General features: G+C 34.7%; 1 protein-coding gene across 2 annotated transcripts in view; it reads right to left on the reverse strand.

Annotated features, from left to right (window-relative positions):
• The window catches only part of LOC150077004 (RNA-binding protein 4-like), a 335,818-nt gene that overhangs the window by 51,897 nt on the left and 261,619 nt on the right, over nt 1-22,302 (reverse strand). For both annotated transcript variants that reach the window (XM_090386802.1, XR_016547727.1), the window contains one exon: nt 2,610-2,716. In XM_090386802.1, coding sequence (XP_090242928.1) covers nt 2,656-2,716 — 61 coding nt within the window. In that variant the 3' untranslated portion in view covers nt 2,610-2,655. Of the gene's footprint in view, nt 1-2,609; nt 2,717-22,302 lie in introns of those variants that run through there.

A 22,302-nucleotide genomic window follows, 5' to 3' on the forward strand; every position in this document is an offset into this window, starting at 1 on the left:
TACAGACAAGGCAGAAACAAATGGAGCTATGAAGAGATTAAATCAAAGGAAATCAAAAATTTCTTATGCAGGTACAGATTTACATAATTTACAGGGAATTACAATATTTACAGATTCACTGCAAATCATTTCTTCATTTAAACATAAAATAACTGATTTATGTATATGAATGTACTTATACTTTTAATATTTTTAAATGATTCCCTGCTTTGACTGACTTTTTCATTTAGCCAACTACTGGCCTTTATCACATCAGATAAGAAGGCTTATAGAAAAAGCAATAATTTTTCATTTCCAAACCATCTCAAATAAAAGTTTGACTATATTTAAGTAGGTAGGAGGAAAAAAAAAAAAAACGATTCTTAATCACTAAATTAAAGATGAATGTTCTGGTTTGTACTCTGCCACAGCCACTAGATCAGAGGAGCTTAAATTATTTTGACAGTGAACACAATCATTGGCTGTACTTAGCAGTCACACACACAGTTGAACTCAAATGCATGTGCATTACAGCACACACACACACTTCATTGCTTGGCTATGTCAGGCATTAATGTGCAGATATTTTCAAAGGGCACCTGTGAAGTCCTACATGATGCAGTGGCTTAAGATGCATTTTCTGTTGTTGAAATTGCACACCTGCATAGCAACAACCATGGTTCTTTAGCTGTTATAAAGCCATAACAGAAATGAATGTTCTGGAAATTTCCACAAGGGGCGATGGCTCCTTGAAGAAGTGGTCACTCTCTGGTTACCATCAACTTTCTTTTGCATCTACTTCCTAAGTGAATTTTTACACATCCATTGGGCTTAGTGCAGTGGATGCCATATAATGCCCTCGGCAACAGATGTGCTGTACTAAATAGTGTGGAGACAATACAGTCGTGCTTCCCTGGGAAAGTGTAGATCTCTGCTTATTTATTACCACATATATACCACAGTTTGTCTAACTACAGGAAATAGTGTTGAGAACAGACAAATACCACAGGCACCCAAATACAGACCAATAACAATGTACCCCTACCTGTGTAGCACCATTACGTTGCTCTGAGACAAATACATCCTGTGCAGTTTTTTCCCCAGCCTAAATAAACACTCCCAAAATCTGTTAATGAAGGCTGTAACACTTTGGTTGATATGCAGTCATCTTCCCTTCCCCTTATTTACTTTTTTTCTATTTCAAGTTTTACTGATGTTTAGTTAGTTTATCATTCAGCCTGTACATCAAAAAAGCAGTAATTCTTGTTTAATAAATTATTTCTAAGTTGCACAGAATAGTGTTCTACTGTTCATTCTTAGAAGGCATTATTCTTAGTGAAGTTCTCACAGGAGTAAAATTTTCCTATCACTGACAAACAGTTCCCCCACACCATAAATAATAATGACATAACAGTAGAAACTGGAAACATGACTTGCTGTGCAGTATTTCAAAAGTAAATATGTCAATGCTCTTGGGCAAAGTTTTACCAGGAGTCAGCATCTTTTAGATTAAATGCTGGGGAGCATATAATACCTTCATGAGTTAACTCAGCACTATAACATAGTAAAAGTTTCATTATCTGCACTTAGATAACTGAAAATTCTCGAAAATGGCATTTTACATTGTACAGCAGGGTCAGAACCAGGTAGAAATAGAAGCTTTCTTTGGACTCCATATTAAAAAAAAAAAAATTATGTAACAGTGTCAAATTCCTTTTTTAAAGTAAATTTTATAAAGCATAAAATTCAAGTAAAAGAATAAAATTCAAATTTTATGACAACATATTTTTATTTCTTTTTATTACAGAATGCAAAGAAAGATCCATTCAGAATAACACACGACTACTTTGTTTTTAAATATCACATGTCAAATTAAAAACCCCTACAAAAATGCAAAACTAAAATAACTGTCGCTTGCTCATTCCTGACATAAGAAGTCAGGCAATGGGATTTTGTCATTCTAGTTGGCTTGTGAAAATTAAATAACTAGCTATTTGCAAAAATCTCCTAAAGTTTAGCTAACAAAAAGTGTCATTAAAAACATGCATCAATACTGGTGATACTAATCAAGAGAATAAGTAAATGACATTACAAGACTGTATACAATAATTAGTATTTTTTTTATATATATATAAAATAAAATTACATTTTACTTGCTTCTTTATCCTATACACACATTTTCTTAGTTACATACCATTTACAATGGAACATGATAAATTTTACTTTTTACTAATGTTAACCATTTGTTTTCCTTTTGATGCAAGGCTCAGATAACTGAAACACTAATCCACAGGAGTGCCAGATAAAAAAGCTTTTATTGTGTTGCAACTAAACAGCACTTTCCTAGCAAGAAGCATTATGACCATTTAACTGTAACAAAGTAGTTATTATGAAAACTGTTTCAATGTAAAATATAGTATAGTCTGTAACCAAATACTTGACAAAATAAGTCAAGATATAAAGCTATAAAAATATAAATGAATTAATAACAGAAAATCATAGCCTATAGGTTCACCAACCAACAAAGAATATTTAATTTTATCAAATTTTGCATGCCCAACTTGCATATGAAATTAATTCTCTGAAGACAATCAAGATTAGATGATTTATATCTGCATAATAGTACTTACCATAAAAGTATAATATCAACCAATTCTATTTTGAAAAACAAAACCTTCACTGGTATCCACCCATTCCACTGTTAGCCATTCCCATTCCCATGTAACTGTTCATGTATCTATAAAAAGGGAAGCAGGGAGGGGAGAAAAAACAGAATGAGAGAGTACAGCTTTAAGATTTTTGGAAACTGGTAATATTTAAGTTCCAATAGCTTCTAATATTTAGTTTTAGTGTAATTTGTATATAGAAATTTGATGTTTCAAAGGTGAATTTTTAAAAATACGTGCTTTAACAAAATATCAACTGATATACTTATGGTGCATGTATATATATATACGTGGAAGGGAGGGAAAGAGAGAGGGAGAAAAATATCTATTCTACATTGTCTAACAAAATGAGCTATATACTACTTAACCAGTATCTTCTAATTGAAAAATTCTCAAACCAGTAATTAATAAAGGGAACTATGAGATTTATAAAGAATTTTTGATTATTTTTAATGATTTTTATTTATTTAGAAATAGTTCTATAAAAAAATGCTTCTTATTACATTTCTTTATTTTCTTAGATTTCACATAAAATTTTCAAGCAGATAAAGAAGCTGTTTATAAGTTTGAAGAGATGGGTGGTGCATATGACAGTACATAGGGGGCAAGCTACTAACAGAAAGAAGTGTGTGAGAATGCCTGAAATTATTTCATGTGTACACAAAGTGATTATTGACAGTCCTGCAGAATTGGTTTAAGACAAACATACATTTTTTCTCAGTCAATACTTGACAAGATGCATTTTCCTGTAAAACAGATATAATTCGTGGCTTATGTTGATAAAGATTAAAGATAAGCAATTCAATTTTTGTGGGTCATCTTAGCAATCTGGCAAGTGTTGGCACCTTTACCTAAAATTGCAGTTCTTGTTCAAGTCAAATCATTATAAGAAAAATGCATGGGATGTGTATAAATTATCACGTGATGCAGAGGCCTACAGTAGTTATAAATTAGTCTGCAATATTGTCACAAAACAAAAGACAGATTATGAGATGCCTCCGACAAAGAATGTAAAGAAAAGTAGCAGAGACTACTTTACTTATATTAATAGTAGAAGGAATGGGTTGGATCACATTGGTCCACTTGGTGTTGATGGTTTAACTGTTGAGGATCCTGCTCAGATTGCTGATAAACTGAGTAGGTATTCTGTATCTACATTTGCACATGAGGAATCCTTTAGGGAAGGGGGTTGGGCATGGGATCATCAAATTCTTAAGAGGAAGCTCAATTATTTTGTGATAACTGAAAGTAAAGTGGAAGAGAAACTGTTGAAGTTAAACATAAAAAAGGCACCTGGGGTGGGGACTATCCAATTATATCAAAGGAGGTAAGCAAACTCTTGGCCATAATTATGGCGGCACCTTCTGGATTCAAGGGAGGTCCCTGTGGACTGGAGATGTGCAAATGTATCCCCAGTTCACAAAGGGGAATCAACAGGTGACAAATAATGGAGCCACTGGTTAAAGAAGTAATGAAGAACCATCTATACAGGAATGCAATTATAATGTAGTCACACCATGGATTTAAGGAGTGATCTTGTTTTACCAACTGAATTGGCTAGTCGTCATCATCATCAGCCATTTTCAATCCACTGCAGGATGACGGCCTCTCCAGCAACTTTCCAGTTCCTTCTGTTTTGAGCACTGGCCATCCATTTACTTGGATGGCCAGTGCTCAAATGATGAATTGGCTAGTAGGATGCAGTAACAAAGGAACTGGATGCAAATAATTTTCATAGCATATACTTGGATTTCAGGAAAGCTTTTGATATGGTTGCACATACTGTGTGGTACTAAACTCTGCATAGCAGAACATGAAAAAGAGTTGGGGATAATTGTGGAGTTAGAGATGAAGTTCTCTGAGCACTGCAGACAGGCTGCCACGGCAGCTCGTGGGGTTTTGTCAATGATATACAGGAACTTTCCTAGCAGGTGTAAGGGGGTGATTATTCCCATTGTATAAGGCAATGGTAAGGCCACATCCTGAATACTGCATTCAGGTCTGGAAGGATGTGAATCTGTTGGAACAGGTGCAGAGAAGAGCAACAAGACTGGTGAGAAGAATAAAAGGGTACTCTTACTAGGAAAGGTTTCACTTTTGCAAATTGTAGCATCTGCAAGATCTGATTGAGGTGTTCAGGCCTTGACTGGACTGAGCATGCTCTGTGCCAATGGAATCCTTTCTTGCTTAGACCAAACGAGGGGATATAAATTCAAATTGTATAAGGATGGTTGCAGATCAGGTGTGTGGAAATTTCCTTCAGCCAGAGCTTGGTTGACTGTTGGAACAAGCTGCTGTCTGTTGTTGTAGAGGTGGGTAGTTTAAATAAATTCAAGGAAAAACTAGACAAATTACTGGAGGGAATGAACAGGTGAGGTGTGTATTGTTGTTGTTGGTTTTTTTTTTTTGGCTGGTGCCTTATTATCTCACTTTCCTGCATCATTTACCACTACTAATTCTAATAAGACTGGGAACAGTTCAATCTTCATATCAAGACAATCTCTCCTCAGTCTGCAGACTTCAAAGCAATTTTCAAAATGGAATCAAATTGTCATCAGAGTTGGATATGACCAAAAAGTAGTTTTCGTAGTCTTATTATTGACTTTCAATAATTTTATTTTAATCTTTCATCCCCAATTTTAACAAAGACACTCGTATAGCATCTGTGTAATATCCAGTTTAATTTTGATTATAAAAAATTTATTTTTAGTTTTTTTACTGAACTGAAGTGATCTATTATGATTTGCTAAACCCATTTAAAGAATAATAATCTGGCATTTACAACCCAATAATAGTAATGAAGTATTCATTGTATTTTTTAGAATCTTCAAGATCACTGATCCCTCCCTCCACCTGGTTTCTTATGTGTCTCAATTCTTAATATTGCTGCAAAGAAGAGAAAACTTCATTTTCATTATTCTTTCTACTCTTTAGGCCATTCGCCTGCAAGTTTTCTGAATTCACAATGACTAACATGAGCAAGCTACTGGCAGAGGAGAGTTTGTCTTGTGACTTTAATAGAATTTAAGTTTTGTAAAAATGGAAACTTTCTATATAGATGCTTTAAAATATTAATTTAACTGGATTTCTCAATATCTGAGTGAAATTAGTGTAAAAAAAAAAAAAAAAACAAATTTTTCTTGTTACAGTAATGTTCTCTTCATCTATTTGTGCATCACTTATCATGGCAATGCGATACACTAAAGACAAGATTTACAAGATTATGCAGCACCAGCAAATATAAAACTTCATTTGTCCAAACCCTTTAAATTTATTCAAATTTAAAGAGTTCCCTGCTCCACAATACTAATCTAACAATCACTTTCTGACAGAATGCAAATTTCCACGACTATCCTTTTTTGTTTTAAATTTATGTCCCCTACCGAGTGTAGGAAAGGATAAAGATGACTACATCAGCATTTTATTTATTCATTCCTTTTAAAGCCCAGTACATTTCAATTAAGTAACCACACACATATGCCTAGTTTCCAGAAAGTAATTTAGAGAATCCCAGTCTTTCTTGGTAAGAATATCCTTTTGTGATCCCAAGTAATCTTGTTATTCTCGCACTTTTTCCAAAGTACTTCTAAAATGAGGTTTTCCAAACATATAAGCAGTATTCCAGATATGGCCTAACTATTACTTATACAACAGGATAATCACCATTTTATCCCTATATATCACAAAATTCCTGTATATTACTAACAACCCTCACGAGCTGTTCTAGTAGCTAGTTTGTTTGCATTTCTCAGAGAATTTTCTGCCAGTTTGTATAATTACTCCACAGATCTTTGTCATATTCCACCTTAACAGGTACAATTCGATAACACCCAAATGGTATATTATTCTGGGATTACTGCTACCCAAATGTAGTACACTGCATTTATTGATGTTAAACACTGATGGCCACAGAATGCTGATGCGCCAACAACTAACAAATATATATATATATATATATATATATCTCGATCTTTGGCATACCCTGATCTTTGGCTAACTACTCTGCCCACCTTTTTATTAGTGGACTTAAAAATCCAACTTAAATACTTGTATCAATATTTTTAAATATTAAAGGGGGGGGGATTCGATACCAGTCCATGTGATATTCACATATCACATTAGTCCATGAAAAGCAGTGAACATTTATAACTACAAAGCTACAATGTCTTCTACCACTTCATCATCCTTAAAGGATCATTAAATGCTAGAAACAACTCAATGATATTGCAATTGAATCATTTGATTCAAATGCATTCAAGCTGACTACAATTACTTAGAAACAGATTGTCAGATGACAGCATGTGCACCAGAAGATTAACAAAATTCATATATATTCGTAAGTTATTTGAAATGACCTTCAAAAACAGTTGCATGCACACCAGTGTATGCTGCTGCATCTGTTCCAACATATCTATAATGTCATATATAGTTACAAACTGTTACGCATGTAGTAATATATATATTACTACATGCGTAACAGTTATAACAGTATATATATATACAGGGTGTCTCAAAAATATTGGTACAAACGTTTAGGGGAGGTAGGTAACATCTAAAGGAATGTGAATCGCATTAGGAACCCATAACCGGAAATGCCACGGGAAAGTAGTAGCACAGGCACAAGAAGCAGAAATGACTCAAGACAGTAATTAGTGGCAAACATTTATTTGACATAATATTAACAATGGAGTATGAGATGGATGCATTTCATGATGTTACAACAGATGCTCGAAGGTTCCACCATGAGATGTGATGCATGCGTGACACCAACGCAGCATGGATTGGCGGACATGGTCGAACACACCTGGAGTTTCTTTGACAGTAGCAGCAGCGCAGACGAGTCTTGCCACGAGATCCAGTTCCATCTCGACAGGCGATTCATACACAATAGATTTGAGCCCCAGTTCCATCCAGCCTCCAGTTCCATCTCGACAGGCGATTCATACACGATAGATTTGCACAATAGCAGCAGCGCAGACGAGTCTTGCCACGAGATCCAGTTCCATCTCGACAGGCGATTGATACACGATAGATTTGAGCCCCAGTTCCATCCAGCCTCCAGTTCCATCTCGACAGGCGATTCATACATGATAGATTTGAAACCCCCCCCTCCCCACAGAAAGAAATCAAGGCTCAATAAATCTCGTGACGAGTTTCGCCACGAGATCCAGTTTCATCTCGACAGGCGATTCATACACGATAGATTTGAGCCCCGGTTCCATCTCGACAGGCGATTCATACACGATAGATTTGCACAGCAGCAGCAGCGCAGACGAGTCTCGCCACGAGATCCAGTTCCATCTTGACAGGCGATTCATACACGATAGATTTGAGCCTCCCCCCCCATAGAAAGAAATCAAGGCTCAATAAATCAGGTGAGCGTTGGGGCCAGGTAACGGGTCCACCACGGCCAATCCATCAACGCCTAAAACGCCTGTTCAAATAGTCACGAACACACCTTCCATAATGGACAGGCGCCCAGTCATGTTGAAACCAAACGTTGCGTCTCACATTTGCTGGAACATTGTCAGGTAACCCTGGTAGAACATGTTCAAGAAAGATCCAATATTTAGTGGAGTTCATGCGGGATGGTAACAGGTATGGGCCGACTAAGCAGTCACCGACCATACCTGCCCACACATTATTGCGAAGTGATGTTGTGCCGCATGGGGGCACACACAGTGTGGGCCCTCTGCTAATCCATACACTAGGTGCATGTCTGCCAGCTCACAGTTCGTATATCGATGCATGCTCTTCATGCGGCGACTACTGCTTGAATGAGTAAACCAGAAATTTTCCCTCTCACGAACTGATGAACAGCGCCGTGTACTTATTTACGGTGACGTTTCCGGTTATGGGTTCCTATGCAATTCACTTTCCTTTAGATGTTACCTAACTCCCCTAAATGTTTGTACTAATATTTTTGAGACACCCTGTATCATATAGAGTAGAAGCTGCACTGTACTCAGCTGTGATAACAGCACTTTCTTGGCAAATGAGTACAATACTTCAGTCACATTAAAATTTGGTTGTAGTTTCCCAAAGCTGCTTGTTTGGGGATGCCAATCTCATGCTTTGATATGACTGACAAGTTCACTCTTAATGAAACAAATTTTAAGGTTTTAAATTAATTTACACGAATTAACTTTAATCATAAATACTAAATTAATTACAAGTGTTGAATTATTAGCATACAGGTAAAGATATAAGAGATAATAAATTGCAGGGTCATTTTTCGAGCTATGAGCACTGAGCTTATAATAGATGTTTAGCAACACAATAACCAGAATGCAAATATAACTTAATTCTAAACACCCTTATGCAGTCTTTTACTGTGTTCACATAAAAAATTCCAATGCGGTATGAATTCTTATTGTCCTTCGATAAAATCTCCATGTCTACTATATATCATTCAGGAGAGAAGTGGGGGAACCCTATGCAGCATGTTAGATAGCCTATAGGACTTTTTATTGTACTATTATTAAATGATATGTATGTTAACAGAAATTTTCATATGAGGATTTCAGCTGTGCCTATTTCCATAATGAATATTTCATTGAATTTATTCAGAGCCACAAATTAAACTGTCAATATAGTTAACATGAACATTAAGAGCAAACAAATAAGATAAAAAAATAATTTATTAAATTAAATAATTTTATTAAATAATAAAATTATTTAATAAACCAGAAATTATTGCACCATTTTTAAGTCTCTCCTGCAGAAATCTTAGGCTTTCATATGGTTATCAGTCAGCCTCCATAGCCAAGTGGTCAGGAGCGGGAGTGCAGTAGCACACGCTCTTTGAGTAGACCGGGGTTCAAGCCACTGACTGCTGAATGCGGTCGATCTGCCAACCCGCACTGGACCAGCGTGGCAGATTATGGTCCATTTCCCTCAGCATGAATTGTTAAGAAGGCTTCCATCCTGCAGTGGGTTGATAATGGCTGCACTTTACTTTTTTTTTTTTTTTACTATGGTTATCTAAGAGTAAAAACAATTATTAGTAGATGATGCATTGAGACAAGTTCATTAGCCAAAAAAAATTAAAAAAACTTCCCATATCTGTCCATTCCCTCTGATAATTTGTCTAATTCTTTTTTAAATTTATTCAAACTAACCAATTCCAACATCACCAGATAGAAGTTTGTTTAAACAATCAACTACCTTCCAACAAGATATGCAAAAATTTGCTTTAACCTGACTAATCTGGCTGAAAGCATCTATCTTGCAATCATTCTCCCTCATTTTAAATTTATGCCACCTCCAATCATTACTCAATCCATTCAAAACCTTAAGCACCTATGGCTCTCACAGATGCCTAATTCCCAAAAGCTGAAATTTGTAGAATTCGTCTTTCTTTGTAAGAGTACACTTTTCTCTCCTCATTAATCTTGTTGCTCTCTGCTGCATCTGTTTCAACATATCCACATCCTATCTAAAATGAGGCTTCTAGATCTGTATGAGTCCTCCATCAATATCCAGATGCAGCTTAACCCCTGCATTATACAAGATTCCCCCCCCCCATCCCTGCTGGCAAAATTCCTGTATATCGCTGGCAAAACCACATAAGCTGCTCTAGTAGCTTATGGTGATCCCATCTGCATTGCTAAGAAAACTATGACTACACAATATCCCCAGTTCTCCACTATCATGAGTACAGTACAATGCAGTCGGCATAACATTCTGGGATTACTGCTATCAATATGCAGTATCTTGCATTTATCAATGTTTAACTTCAACTGCCATTTCTCAGCCCACTGACCTAATTTTCCTAGATCTTGTTGCAGTAGCATACAATGACTACTGTAATTAATCACCCTGCTAACCTTTGTACCACCTACAAACTTAGACATTGAGTCTGATGTGCCCTCATCAATCACATTAATATAGAAAGCAATAATAACAATGATCCCTGGAGTACTCCACTAATAGCATTAGTCCAAGAAGAGCAGTGCCTATTCATAACAAGTCTGTCTTCTCTCACTCAACCATCCCTTTATCCATAGCAGTAACTTGTCACTAATGCCACAGTGTTCCAATTTGTACTGAAGTATGGAACAGTATTAAACTTCATGTGGAACAGTATTAAATGCTTTCCTGAAATCTAAGTATATGGGAGCAAAATTATTTTTTCACATCTAGTTTCTTGGTTACTACATCATAGTATACAATATGATTGGTCAGGGAAGATTGCCTCTTAACAAATCCATGCCATGATTGCCATATAACTGCATTTTTATATATTATTAGTCATTTATATTATTTCATTTTATTGTTCATAATTATTACGTATTTATTATTGCATTATAATTACAGCAGACTCAATTTACCAGGATCAGATTAACCGGGACTCCAAATTAAAAAAAAAAAAAAAAAAACAACCAAAAATCATAAAATTCAAGTAATAACTAGAATAGTTATAAACAAACATATATAAACTTTTGCAAGTCAGAACTAAGCGACAAAAAGTGGCGTTATAAGTCGTCATTTGAAGATTAATATACTTGCAACCCTGCTGTCTTCACACCTGCTGCTCAAAAAAAAAAAAAAAAAAAAAACGAAATGTTTAGTTTTATGTCAGGGATGTCAATTTTTTTCATAGAAAAAATTTTTTTTTGTTTAGAAATCACGAAAATAATGGGTAAACGCAAAAGAGTTGTGCTTTCAGTTAAACAAAAACTTGAAATTATTCAAAAGTTCGAAAAGGGTGCATCCATTAAATCTCTAATGAATCATTATAATGTTGGTGACCAAACCATACGCAACACATAAAAAAACAAAGGGAAGCTATTAGACTTAAAATCAACATCGCAAAAAATAAAGGGAAGCATCGGATTGCACACGCAAGTTGTGCGTGGTAAATTTTTTCGTTTTTTATCTATCGCCATATTTTTTACGTAGGTTCTTGAACATTTTTCGATATAGTAAGTCCCCGACTTACGCAACTACGGATTTACATAATTTTTTTTTAGGATTATAAAATTTAAAACAAAAAAAATAATAAATAATTAAAATAAGCAATCAATAACAACGATCACAGCATGCACAAATTGCACAAGTGAGATACGGAGTAACAAGCAAAAAAATAGGAAAGAGAAGATTCTTACAATTTTTTTTTTTTTTATATGACTGAAAATTTCAGTCAAGAAGAGACCCATTTCACCATAATAACATAAAAACCCACAGAATTCTAGCTATCGGTATTTTTTCAAATGCAAAAAGATAAGAGTTTACTACCCGTTTATAATTAGATGCACAAACAGAAAAGACCAATAACACAGAAAGTGCAAATTGTTTTATGATAGTGACCTCCAGTAAAATTTTATGATAGTGACCTCCAGTAAAAGTTTGCTTTAGTAAAATATGAGCTTGCGTGGGGTGATAATAGTGAGTTTTAGCCTTAATCCTGTGAAGTTCTTTACAGAAAATTTCATTTTGACCATTATCATGGTGCCAACTAAGAGAATAAGTTGTAGTGGTACTAGTCAATCTACCAAGAAAAGGAAAGCGATCAATTTGAATCAGAAAATTAAACTAATAAGGATGTATGAAAATGGTCAAACATTAACAAGTATCGCACTGAATTCAGATTTGTCAATAATATAATATAGTAGCAAATATGTTATTAGTCATTCCCGAGTTACGTAAAACTGGACGAAGTAAGAAGTCCTGGAACATATCTCTTATGTATGTCGGGGACTTCTGTATTTTTGGATTAACCGGTATGTTTTTCCATCTATCCTGGAAAATTGAGTCTACTGTATAATTATTTCATATCATTTTATTTAAATCTGCCATTCTCCCCCCACCCCTTTGGGAGAATGTTATAATATAAGGCAATAAAAAAACCAGAAAAAATTAAAGAAAATATATGGAAATGGGTAGGAGGACATGCAATAAAGATAGCAGATAACAGATGGACTAAGAAAACAGCTTATTGGAATTCAAGGGGGTGGCAAAACAAAGGGACAAGGAAGGTCGGTCTCAATGTGTAATGATAAGATAAAAAGACAGTTTAGACACAAGGAATACAAGAGCAAAAGGCTAATAAAAAAAAGGAAGACACAGAGGAAGGCTAAGAATAATATCAGCAGTGGACCAATAAAGGCAAAAACATTGATTAAAAAAAAAAAAAAAAAGCAAAACAAAATATTGCTCTAATTGGAAAATTTTAACTGGGAGATAAACTATTTGGCTTTTTTTTTTTTGTCAAAACCTATCGTAATTTCTCACCTTAACAGAAAAATATGTTTGGAAATTCAGTAACAAAGACAGTTAACTTAATTTAAAAAACAGAATGGAATTTCGGCTTAATTCTAGCCTGTAAAACCATTGTTATATAACCCCAGGGGCTCACATCTGGTGAGTATGGGCTTGGCACACCCAGGGTCCTGAGTTGGGTATCATCATTCTTCTCTTTCTTGGTGATTCCTTTCTACTTCTCTCTCTCTCTCTGGGTAACTTGGAAATTTTATTTTGGCTGGTGCAGCATAAGCCTTGGGCTTCCTTGCACCATAGGGCTGCTAATAATAATAATAATAATAATATATAACATTACAGCAATGTTATGAGGCATGTATATGCAGAAATCTCAAATACAAATTACACAGTAATATTATAAAAACAAATTTTCAATGTTAATTATATTTATTGTTAGTGATCCCAGGACAGCTAAAGGTAGAATATACTTTATGGCACAGTGTGCTACAATTTACACCTTCTGAAGAAATGACAAGTTAAAAATGGCTTTTTTAATGTGTGCAGTAATAATACAAAATATGAAGTTTTCATCTCAAAAATAGTCATAAGTGTAACTCTTTCTGCTATAGACTAAAGAATAAATATGTAAAATAAACAAAGTATAAATAGGAAGCCATGAATCCAGACAGAATAATATTCTTATTTTGGACATACAATAGAACGTTGGTTATCCAGAATAATTTGAAAGGCTGATCTATCTTCCTTTTTATTTTTTTTATTAACAGTAGTACAGTAAGCACCAGTTATAGCAATCATCTTTGCAAACTGAATTTTGATTCTAATAAGCAAAGGATTGAGTTTACTACCGTTTAAAACAGATTGTACAAACAAAAATCCCAATAAACCGAAAATTGCAAATTGTTTTATTGTTGTGACCTTCAGAAATGTGCTTTAGAAAAATATCATAGAGACTACTGGGATTTCTTGGAAACCATGAGTGAATTTCAGATCAATTTAGCTCCAGATTCAGTAAGAATAATATCAGCCCGAAACTCTGCAATTTATTATTTTTCTCAATTTTTTATGGTAAACTTTGAACAAAAAAGATATGCGTAGTTTTAACATTGCAACAATAAACAGAAATTATTAATAGAATTAGAAATGGCGGAAATTTAAGAAATATCTTCAAAGAGTTTAACGTGGAGACTTCAACAATTTACTACACCAAGAAAAATTCCAATGTTATAACAGAATTTGTCTTGATTATAAATAGTGAAGAAGGATCTAGCAGGAAAAAGTAGACTATGAGACCTAAAAATGCTGCTTCAGAAGTGAAGTTTAGGTGAACCAGTGTCTGGCCCAATGTTGTGTGAAAAAGCATTGGATTTTAATCGATAATTAAGAGGTAATGAAGAATTTAAGGTAAGCATAGGTTGGCTGAAATACTCTAAACTGAGACACTGTATATGTGAACTAGATATTCAAGCTGAGAAACTTTCTGCAGACGAACTGGCAGAGGTGTCCTATAAAAGTTTGCTTCCATTATAGCAAATTAAGAGAAAGAAAATGTTTATAATGTTGATGAGATGGGCTTATTATGGAAAGCATTACCGAGAAAAACCCTAGTCACTAAAAGATAAATGCCTGCACCAGGTTTTAAGATGAGAAAAGAGCAAGTTACAATTGCTATGTGTGCAAATGCTATTGGGGTGGACAGACTGTCTGTGCTTGTTATCACTAAGTCGAAAAAACCGAGAGCATTTAAAAATCTTTCTAATTTTCCTGTTTTGTATAAAAATCATAAAAATACCTGGATGGATGTTTCTGTTTTCCGAGATTGGTTTATAATTTATTTTATTTAATTAATCTTAATTATTTAATTTAATCATAAGGTATGATTAAATTTATTTTCCTTACATTCAATTAACTGGAAAATTTGGCTATCCCGAAGAGGTCTGACATCAATTATTCTGGATAACTGATGTTCTACTGTATCACTTTTCTTGAGAAATAATTGTAAAAATTATTTCTTGAAGTTAATTTCATGTCCACGTTACTTTGTTAATATTATATACTGTTATTTGTCACATTCAAATGAATTGTTTAAAGTGCTTTCAGTAATTTACTTCTTGATAAATTGCATATTTTCTTATTAAATTGACATGATCCTTTCTGTATGATTTAAAATGTTTTAGAAAGCTTATGTTTCTTTTGGCAGAACAAGGTGCTACTTCATTTAAACACATTAATTAAAACCAGCTAAGAATTCAATTCTGAATCTTATTGATAAGTATAGATATACATAAAATTAGACATGCATTAAATCTAATAGAAAGTAATTTCTCAGAGAGCAACAACAAAATGATCATAGGCCTACATATCCTCAAACAAATCTGTTATTATTCTGAGAAATAAAACAATTTGCATTATTAAAATATTTTGTTATCTCTTAACAGTAAAATTATTTCTGCTGCTCAGAATAATAGTAGGTTAATGACCCAAATGACTTTCAAAGACTTTTGTTGCTTTCTTAGGAATTTAAAGTAAGTTTAATGCATGTGTAGTTCCCCACTATATCTGCCTTCATCAGTGAGCGTCATGAATTTTTAGATAGTTTTTCATTAATGTGATTAAGTAAAATAGCACCTTAATCTGTCAAAAGAAAGTTGAGCCTTCTAAAACTTAGATTTATCGTGTAATAGTATATCACTTAGTATTAGTATTGGCCGCATGGTGCAAGAAAGCCTATGGCTTATGCTGCACCAGCCAAAAAAAAATCCGAACAAAACAATGATAAAAACAAAAAAAAATAAATAAATAAATATAATAATAATTAATAAAAAAAGGAAATTAAACCTATCATCCTATGCACTTCCCTTACCTGAAAGTACTATCCAGATGACCTTTGAATTTTCCCAAACTGTCGGCCTCTACCACCCATGAAGGAAACTTATTCCAGTAATTTATAACTCGCTGGCTAAAATAAAACTTCCGGCAGTCCAATCTAAACATCCCCCCCCCCCCCCGTAACTTGAATTTATGTTCCCTAGTTCTAGCATCATTCATAATCTTGAAAATTTTGTCCTCATTAATTTTACTGATGCCTCTCAGAGCCTTAAACACCTCAATCAAATCTCCTCTAAGGTGTCTAGTTTCCAAACTTTGCAACCCACATATTCTAAGTCTTTCTTCATAAGGACGCCCTTTTGCCGATCTCACCAGGCAAGTTACCCTTCTTTGCACCCTTTCAAGAAGCTCGATGTCTTTCTTTAGGTGCGGTCTCCATACTTGAACACAGTATTCCAAGTGTGGTCTAACATAAGCCTTATATAATGGGATTATCACGTCCCTACCTCTACTTGCAAAAGTTCGATAGATCATCGATAGGACACCATGGGCCTTCCTTGTAACCTGTTTAAAATGCTCAGAGAATTTCATGTCTGACCGTATCGTAACACCCAAGTCCCTTTCCTCCAGTACTGGGTTTAGTTGAACTCCACCAAGTGAATAAGTTATTTTGGAATTACTGTTTCCCAGGTGTAATACCTTACACTTTGTTGGATTAAAGCATAGCTGCCATTTTTCTGACCATTCCTGAAGTCTATCTAGGTCATTCTGAAGAATGCTCTGCCTTGTGGCAATAATTAACTACTCTACCAATTTTAACATCATCTGCAAATTTAGACATCACGCCCTCTATCCCTTCATCAATGTTGTTTATGAAAATTAAAAAACAGTGGTCCTAATACTGATCGTTGGGGAATCCCACTTCTTACATCAACCCAATCTGAGGAATAGCCATTTATCCCAACCCTCTGCTTCCTGCCCCGAAGCCATCCTTCTATCCATCTAAGGATTTTCCCAGTGATTCTAACCTGTTCCAGCTTATAAAGCAACCGCTCATGTGGGACTGAGTCAAAAGCTTTGCTGAAATCTAAATAAACAATGTCGAAATTATTCCCTAAATCCAGCTCATGAGTGACCCTTTCGAAATAGTTAACCAGATTAGTTAAACATGATTTTCCCTTTACAAAACCATGCTGAGTATCCTTGAGAATTTCAATTCGATCCAAATGATCCTGATTTCCACCCTTGATCATTGCCTCCATGATTTTCCCTACTACTGAAATCAGACTGACAGGTCAATAATTTCCAACTTCACTTTTAGAGCCACTCTTATGTATGGGAGATACATTTGCACTTTTCCAATTCAAGGGAATCTCCCCAGAATCTAGTGATGCTCACATAATTAGCCCCAATGGTTCAATGCACTCGCTTACCGCCTCTCTTAAGATTATAGGGTATATTCCATCAACTCCAGGAGCCTTACTGGTCTGTAGGCTCGAAGGTTTTTTCATTAAATAATCTTGCGAAATTTCAATATTATTAATTACATATTTTTTAACTTCGCTCGCACAATTTCCCATTGCCACAAAAGGCTTTTCATTTGTAAATATCAATGCAAAAGATGGTAGATGACCTTCATCAACCGGTGAAATACCACCACTTTGCTTATTGGAGGCTTGAAGTGGTGAAACCCATGTTTAGTCTCTAGAGCAAAGTTTCCGGCATCCCCCTCCCCCCCATACTTCTCCTTCAACCCATGCACGGTACTAAGTACTACAGGTTTTGATACCTTTCGTGTTTGGGGTTTTCATAAAAAAAAAAAAAAAAAAAAAAATCAGGCACTTATCAGGTACAAGCGGTTTTTAATAGAGGGATTAATGATGAGACATTTTCATCTAGAAAGAGGTCTGGAGCATACTGAATCAGTTTATTTTTATGTTATATTTTTGTTATGTATTAATACACAAAAATGCATAATAAAAAATTATCTACTACTGTACTACTCTACTTAAAATTTTGAAGTCTCTTGCAGAAAAACAAACTGAACAAGACATCCAAATACTGAAATACATTGCAGAATAATTTGGCATCAATAAGAAAGGTAACTATGGAAATTAAAATGACTTAAATTATTTGAGATCCATTACATCACTAGTGACATACCAACATATTTTAAGTATCACTGAAACCTTTTCAATAATTTGGAATGGCAATGATGTGAATAGAGTAACTGGACCTTTACATGTAGCATGGAGGGGAAACATTTTTGTTTACAGCTGGGAACTTAACATGGCACTGCTGTCAATTGAACACCAGGAAGCTGATAACATTGACAAACAGAATTATTAATGCATGTGCAATGTGGCCCATCCATATAGTTGAGATAGACAGTAACATGGGCACCAAATTTGAGGAAAAGAATAAGTTAAAATTAAAATGAAAAAGATTAAAAAATTACAAATAAAATAATGAAGGAATCATTATTTCAAATCTTTTATTTACCATAAAAATAAATACTTTAGTGGAATTTCTTTAATTTATGACATGGAGCCAAGATGGCTACTTGGCAAAATATTTACCAGTTTGCAAAAAATCTCAAACTGCATTTGAACATGGGGTTTGTGAGAAGGGTACTAACTTGGCATAGCTTCCCAATTGCTAGTCTATGGCTGCCCCTGTACATTTTACAGTACTAAAATTTGAATTATGATATTAAGTTGCAGCAAACATATAAAATGTTAACTGCTTTTAACTTTTTTTAAAGTTAATGTTAACTTTTTTTTTATCTTTTGTGTGGAGGAGAAATACTGTACAAAAATATGCCTCTCCTCTTGGAATTCTCACAATAATCATCTGTGGACAGCTTGAACAGCTTTTATAGTGACTTAATGCAGTTCCTCTTGAGGGCAAAATATGCATAGGTGTCACATAAAATATACACTGCCCTCTGAGTAAGCAAGGTAGGCTGTGCCTAGCCAGACTAAAATTATAAATAATAATTATTAAATATAAAAAGTAAATGATTTCCAATTCATTATAAAAATATTAATTTAATGTATTATTTAGTAAATGGGTATATTTTGAGGTTAGACAGGCAATTCCCCAGTGCCTTTCAACCTCAATATATATACTAATGCGTTACGTTTTTAAACCATGCCACGTTAAGCAGCTCCAGATGCATGAAATACCATGTTATAAAGGCAGAATAATTCCTGCCTTCGCTTCAGTGTGCCATCGGTCTTTTCTGAGTGAGGAGTGTAGACGTGTGTTGTTGCATCATTTGCCTCTAGTGACACAGCTGATACTTTACTTTACAAATATTTTATTTCAAAATTTATCTCTTTTCAAATACAGACAGTAAGTCTCTTAAAGTTTTCTAATCTGTCTTATGAAGAAAAGTCTAATACGATTAAAAGTGGAAGACCAACACCACAATTGAAACAACTTCAACAGTGCAAAGGGACAAAAATAATAAGAACATTTCAAACTACATGGTACAACAAGAAAGATTGGTTGTGTGGCTGTATTACAACTAATACTCTTTTGTTTCTCATGCTTATTTTCTGTATCCAGTGAAAGTGTGTGGGTAAGAACCAGATATTGTGATTTAAATAATTTGCCTAATGCTTTTAAGTAAACACAAAAGATCTGCTGTGCATTATGAAAGCCAAATATCATTGAAAACATTTGGATTTACACAAATCAACTTGAGCATAGATAAGCTGAAAAAAGTTAGCATTGAAATTCACAATAAAAAGGTAAAGGAGAACAGAGACATACTGCAAAAATTAATATCTGCTACTTGCTTTTTTGATTAAACAAAAACTTGCTTTTCACGGTAATAATGAAGGCAAATCCTCTTTAAATTGTGGAAAGTATACTGAGTTGCTGAACTATACACTGCAAAATTTGATGAAAAATTGGAACAATATTTGCAGACATCGGTTTTTTCTAGTGTTTCTAACAAGATCCAAAATGACTTGATTGAAGCAGTAGGAACAGATGTAGAAAATAATATTAAAAAGAGATTGCAAGATTCCCATTCATTGCTATAGAAGTGGATGAAATGACTGATATTTCAAATATAGCTCAGCGTTCCATAAGTTTAAGATATATATTGGATTCTGAAATTAAAGAAGCCTTCATAGGATTTGATGAACTTAAAGACAGAACAGCTACTGGTCTAACAGAATGCATTTTTAAAAATACAATATTGTGCAGATAAACTCATAACACAGACATATGATGGAGCATCGGTAATGGCATCTCATTTAAATGGAGTTCAAGCTAAAGAGGAAAAAGCACCATCAGCATTACTTATCCATTGCTATTCTCACAAGCTCAATCTTGTTCTCTCAGTCAGTGAAATTCATATCTGAATGCACATTGAGGGTCTTGCCTCATTTTTCAGTCACTCTACAAAATGAACACAATTTCTTGATGACATAGTGCAGAAATGCATTCCAAAGGCTGCACCGACAAGATGGAGTTCTAACTCAAAACTAGTACAAACTATTTTACACTACCATAGTGACCTTTGCAAACTTTTCAACAGCATTAACAGCAATTCTTTATTGTAGGATTCAAATACCGTAGTGAGGAGTAATGGATTTTATAATTGGTTAACGCAAGATTCAACATACTTTCTTCTTCTTCTTACGGTTTATAAAATTTTCATTAAAATTGACACACTCTTCATATCTTACAAACTAAAATTACAGATATTCCATATTGCATTGAAAGAATCAATGAAACAATAAATTTGCTCGACAATCTGCGCAGACATTTTGGTGATATATATGAGAAGTTTGAAGAATGTTGCAAAGAAAATAACTTGATTGAATCAAAACGTCATACAAAACGTCCAATTAAAGAAGAAAGAGAAAGAAGATTCTGTCTAATATTTCATGATATCTTGAAGCATATGGAAGCAAGATACAGTGAGTTTAAAAATTTACAATTTATTTCATTAGTCAATAGTAAAAAGTTTCAAAAACTAGCTAGTCAAATTGATAAGGATGCATTAGAAAGTTTAGAAAAGGATTATGGTGACATCTTCAATGTCATAAGACTCAAAACTGATCTAGCTGGAATTTATAATGCACAAGTGTTCTGGGATAAATCAATTCAAAATTTGCTTACTTTTGTGTTTCAAAATGGACTCGAACAAACGTTCCCTGAAGCAGTGAAGCTGCTGCAATTGATTTTAACAATTCCAGCTAGAACAGTTTCTGTTGAGAGGTCATTTTCAGCTTTGAAAAGAATCAAAAGCTTCACCAGAAATAGAATGAAAAATGAAAGGCTTTTGTCACTTGCTTTAATTTCCATTGAAAAGGAAAGATTAATTAAAATGGAGCAAAGTCCAACTTAATTTCTATGAAAAAGTGGCCGTTATTTTTAGTACTAACAAAGAGAGATTGTTAGTTAGTTATTTGGTTTTTAGGAGCATTAGTAACTAAGGCCATAATGCTCCGGGATAAGCAGTGGTCATTCCCTGACCTTTCCGCATCCTCCGTATTTGGTGGTGCCAGGTACAAAGAGAGAAGAATGGAGTTCATCTACAAATAAAACTGTGAGTAAATATTTTTTTGTTTAAAATATTTTTACATATTGTTTTATAGCGATAAGGCCTTTTGCTTACAATTTACTTTATAAATGCCTACTGCCTACCCTGAGTACTTACTCACAGCATGTATCTGCTCTGTTGATAGTCTTGTCCCACCCAAGCACATCACACAACTATAATTATGCCACAGGCCTTAGAGGAGACAATAGTATGATTGTAAATGCAAGATGCCATAACTGTTGAACTTAACAGACTTCAGCAAGGAATGATAATAGGATGCCACATAAACAATCAATCTGTATATGACATTTCAACAACACTGAAGATCCCCAGGTTGCCGAGTGATGATGTGTTCTACAAATGGAAGAGTGGACTGGAGCCAGAATTATCACAAAACAACGCAGAGAACCTCTGAAGCTGATGGACATGGCGGAAGAGCCCCGCAAAGAATCATCTGTTTGGAACTCAGGTTGATGTTGTCAAAACACACACAGGCCCTCGTTAAGACAATTGGGACACATTTCAGCACCAGTACAGTGTGCAGGATGCCGCATGATATGGGTTACCACTGTCTTGCAGCCATTCAAAGGTCACTAGCCACTCCGACTAATGCCATTATTATATTAAGACCCAGTATTCTTGAACTGTAAACCAATGGAAAGCTGTTCTTTGGAGTGATGAGTCATGGTACATGGTAAATCATTCTGACAGTCATGCTTGGGTGTGGTGGATGGCCAGAGAAAGCTACCTGCTTGACAATTAAGTTTGCAGGAAATGATGATGTGCTGGGGCTATTTCCCATGGTGGTTTTACCTGAGACCATTCATTGTTTTGGACAAAACCATGAATGCCGAGGTCTATCTAAATGTCTTGGACAATAACCTACACTGGAGGGGGGGGGGGGGGTAAGAAATCAGGGAAGGCCCATATCTGATGTTCTGCCATGTCATATTGCCCTCCGTTTCATGACAATCCTCCAGATCATACTGCAGACATCACAACAGACTGGTTTGGACATAAGTATCAAAAAGTTGGGCTGGC

This window comes from Mastigoproctus giganteus, chromosome 12 (assembly GCF_048544385.1).
Source record: "Mastigoproctus giganteus isolate SK-2022 chromosome 12, ASM4854438v1, whole genome shotgun sequence".
NCBI classification, from domain to species: Eukaryota; Metazoa; Arthropoda; class Arachnida; order Uropygi; family Thelyphonidae; genus Mastigoproctus; species Mastigoproctus giganteus.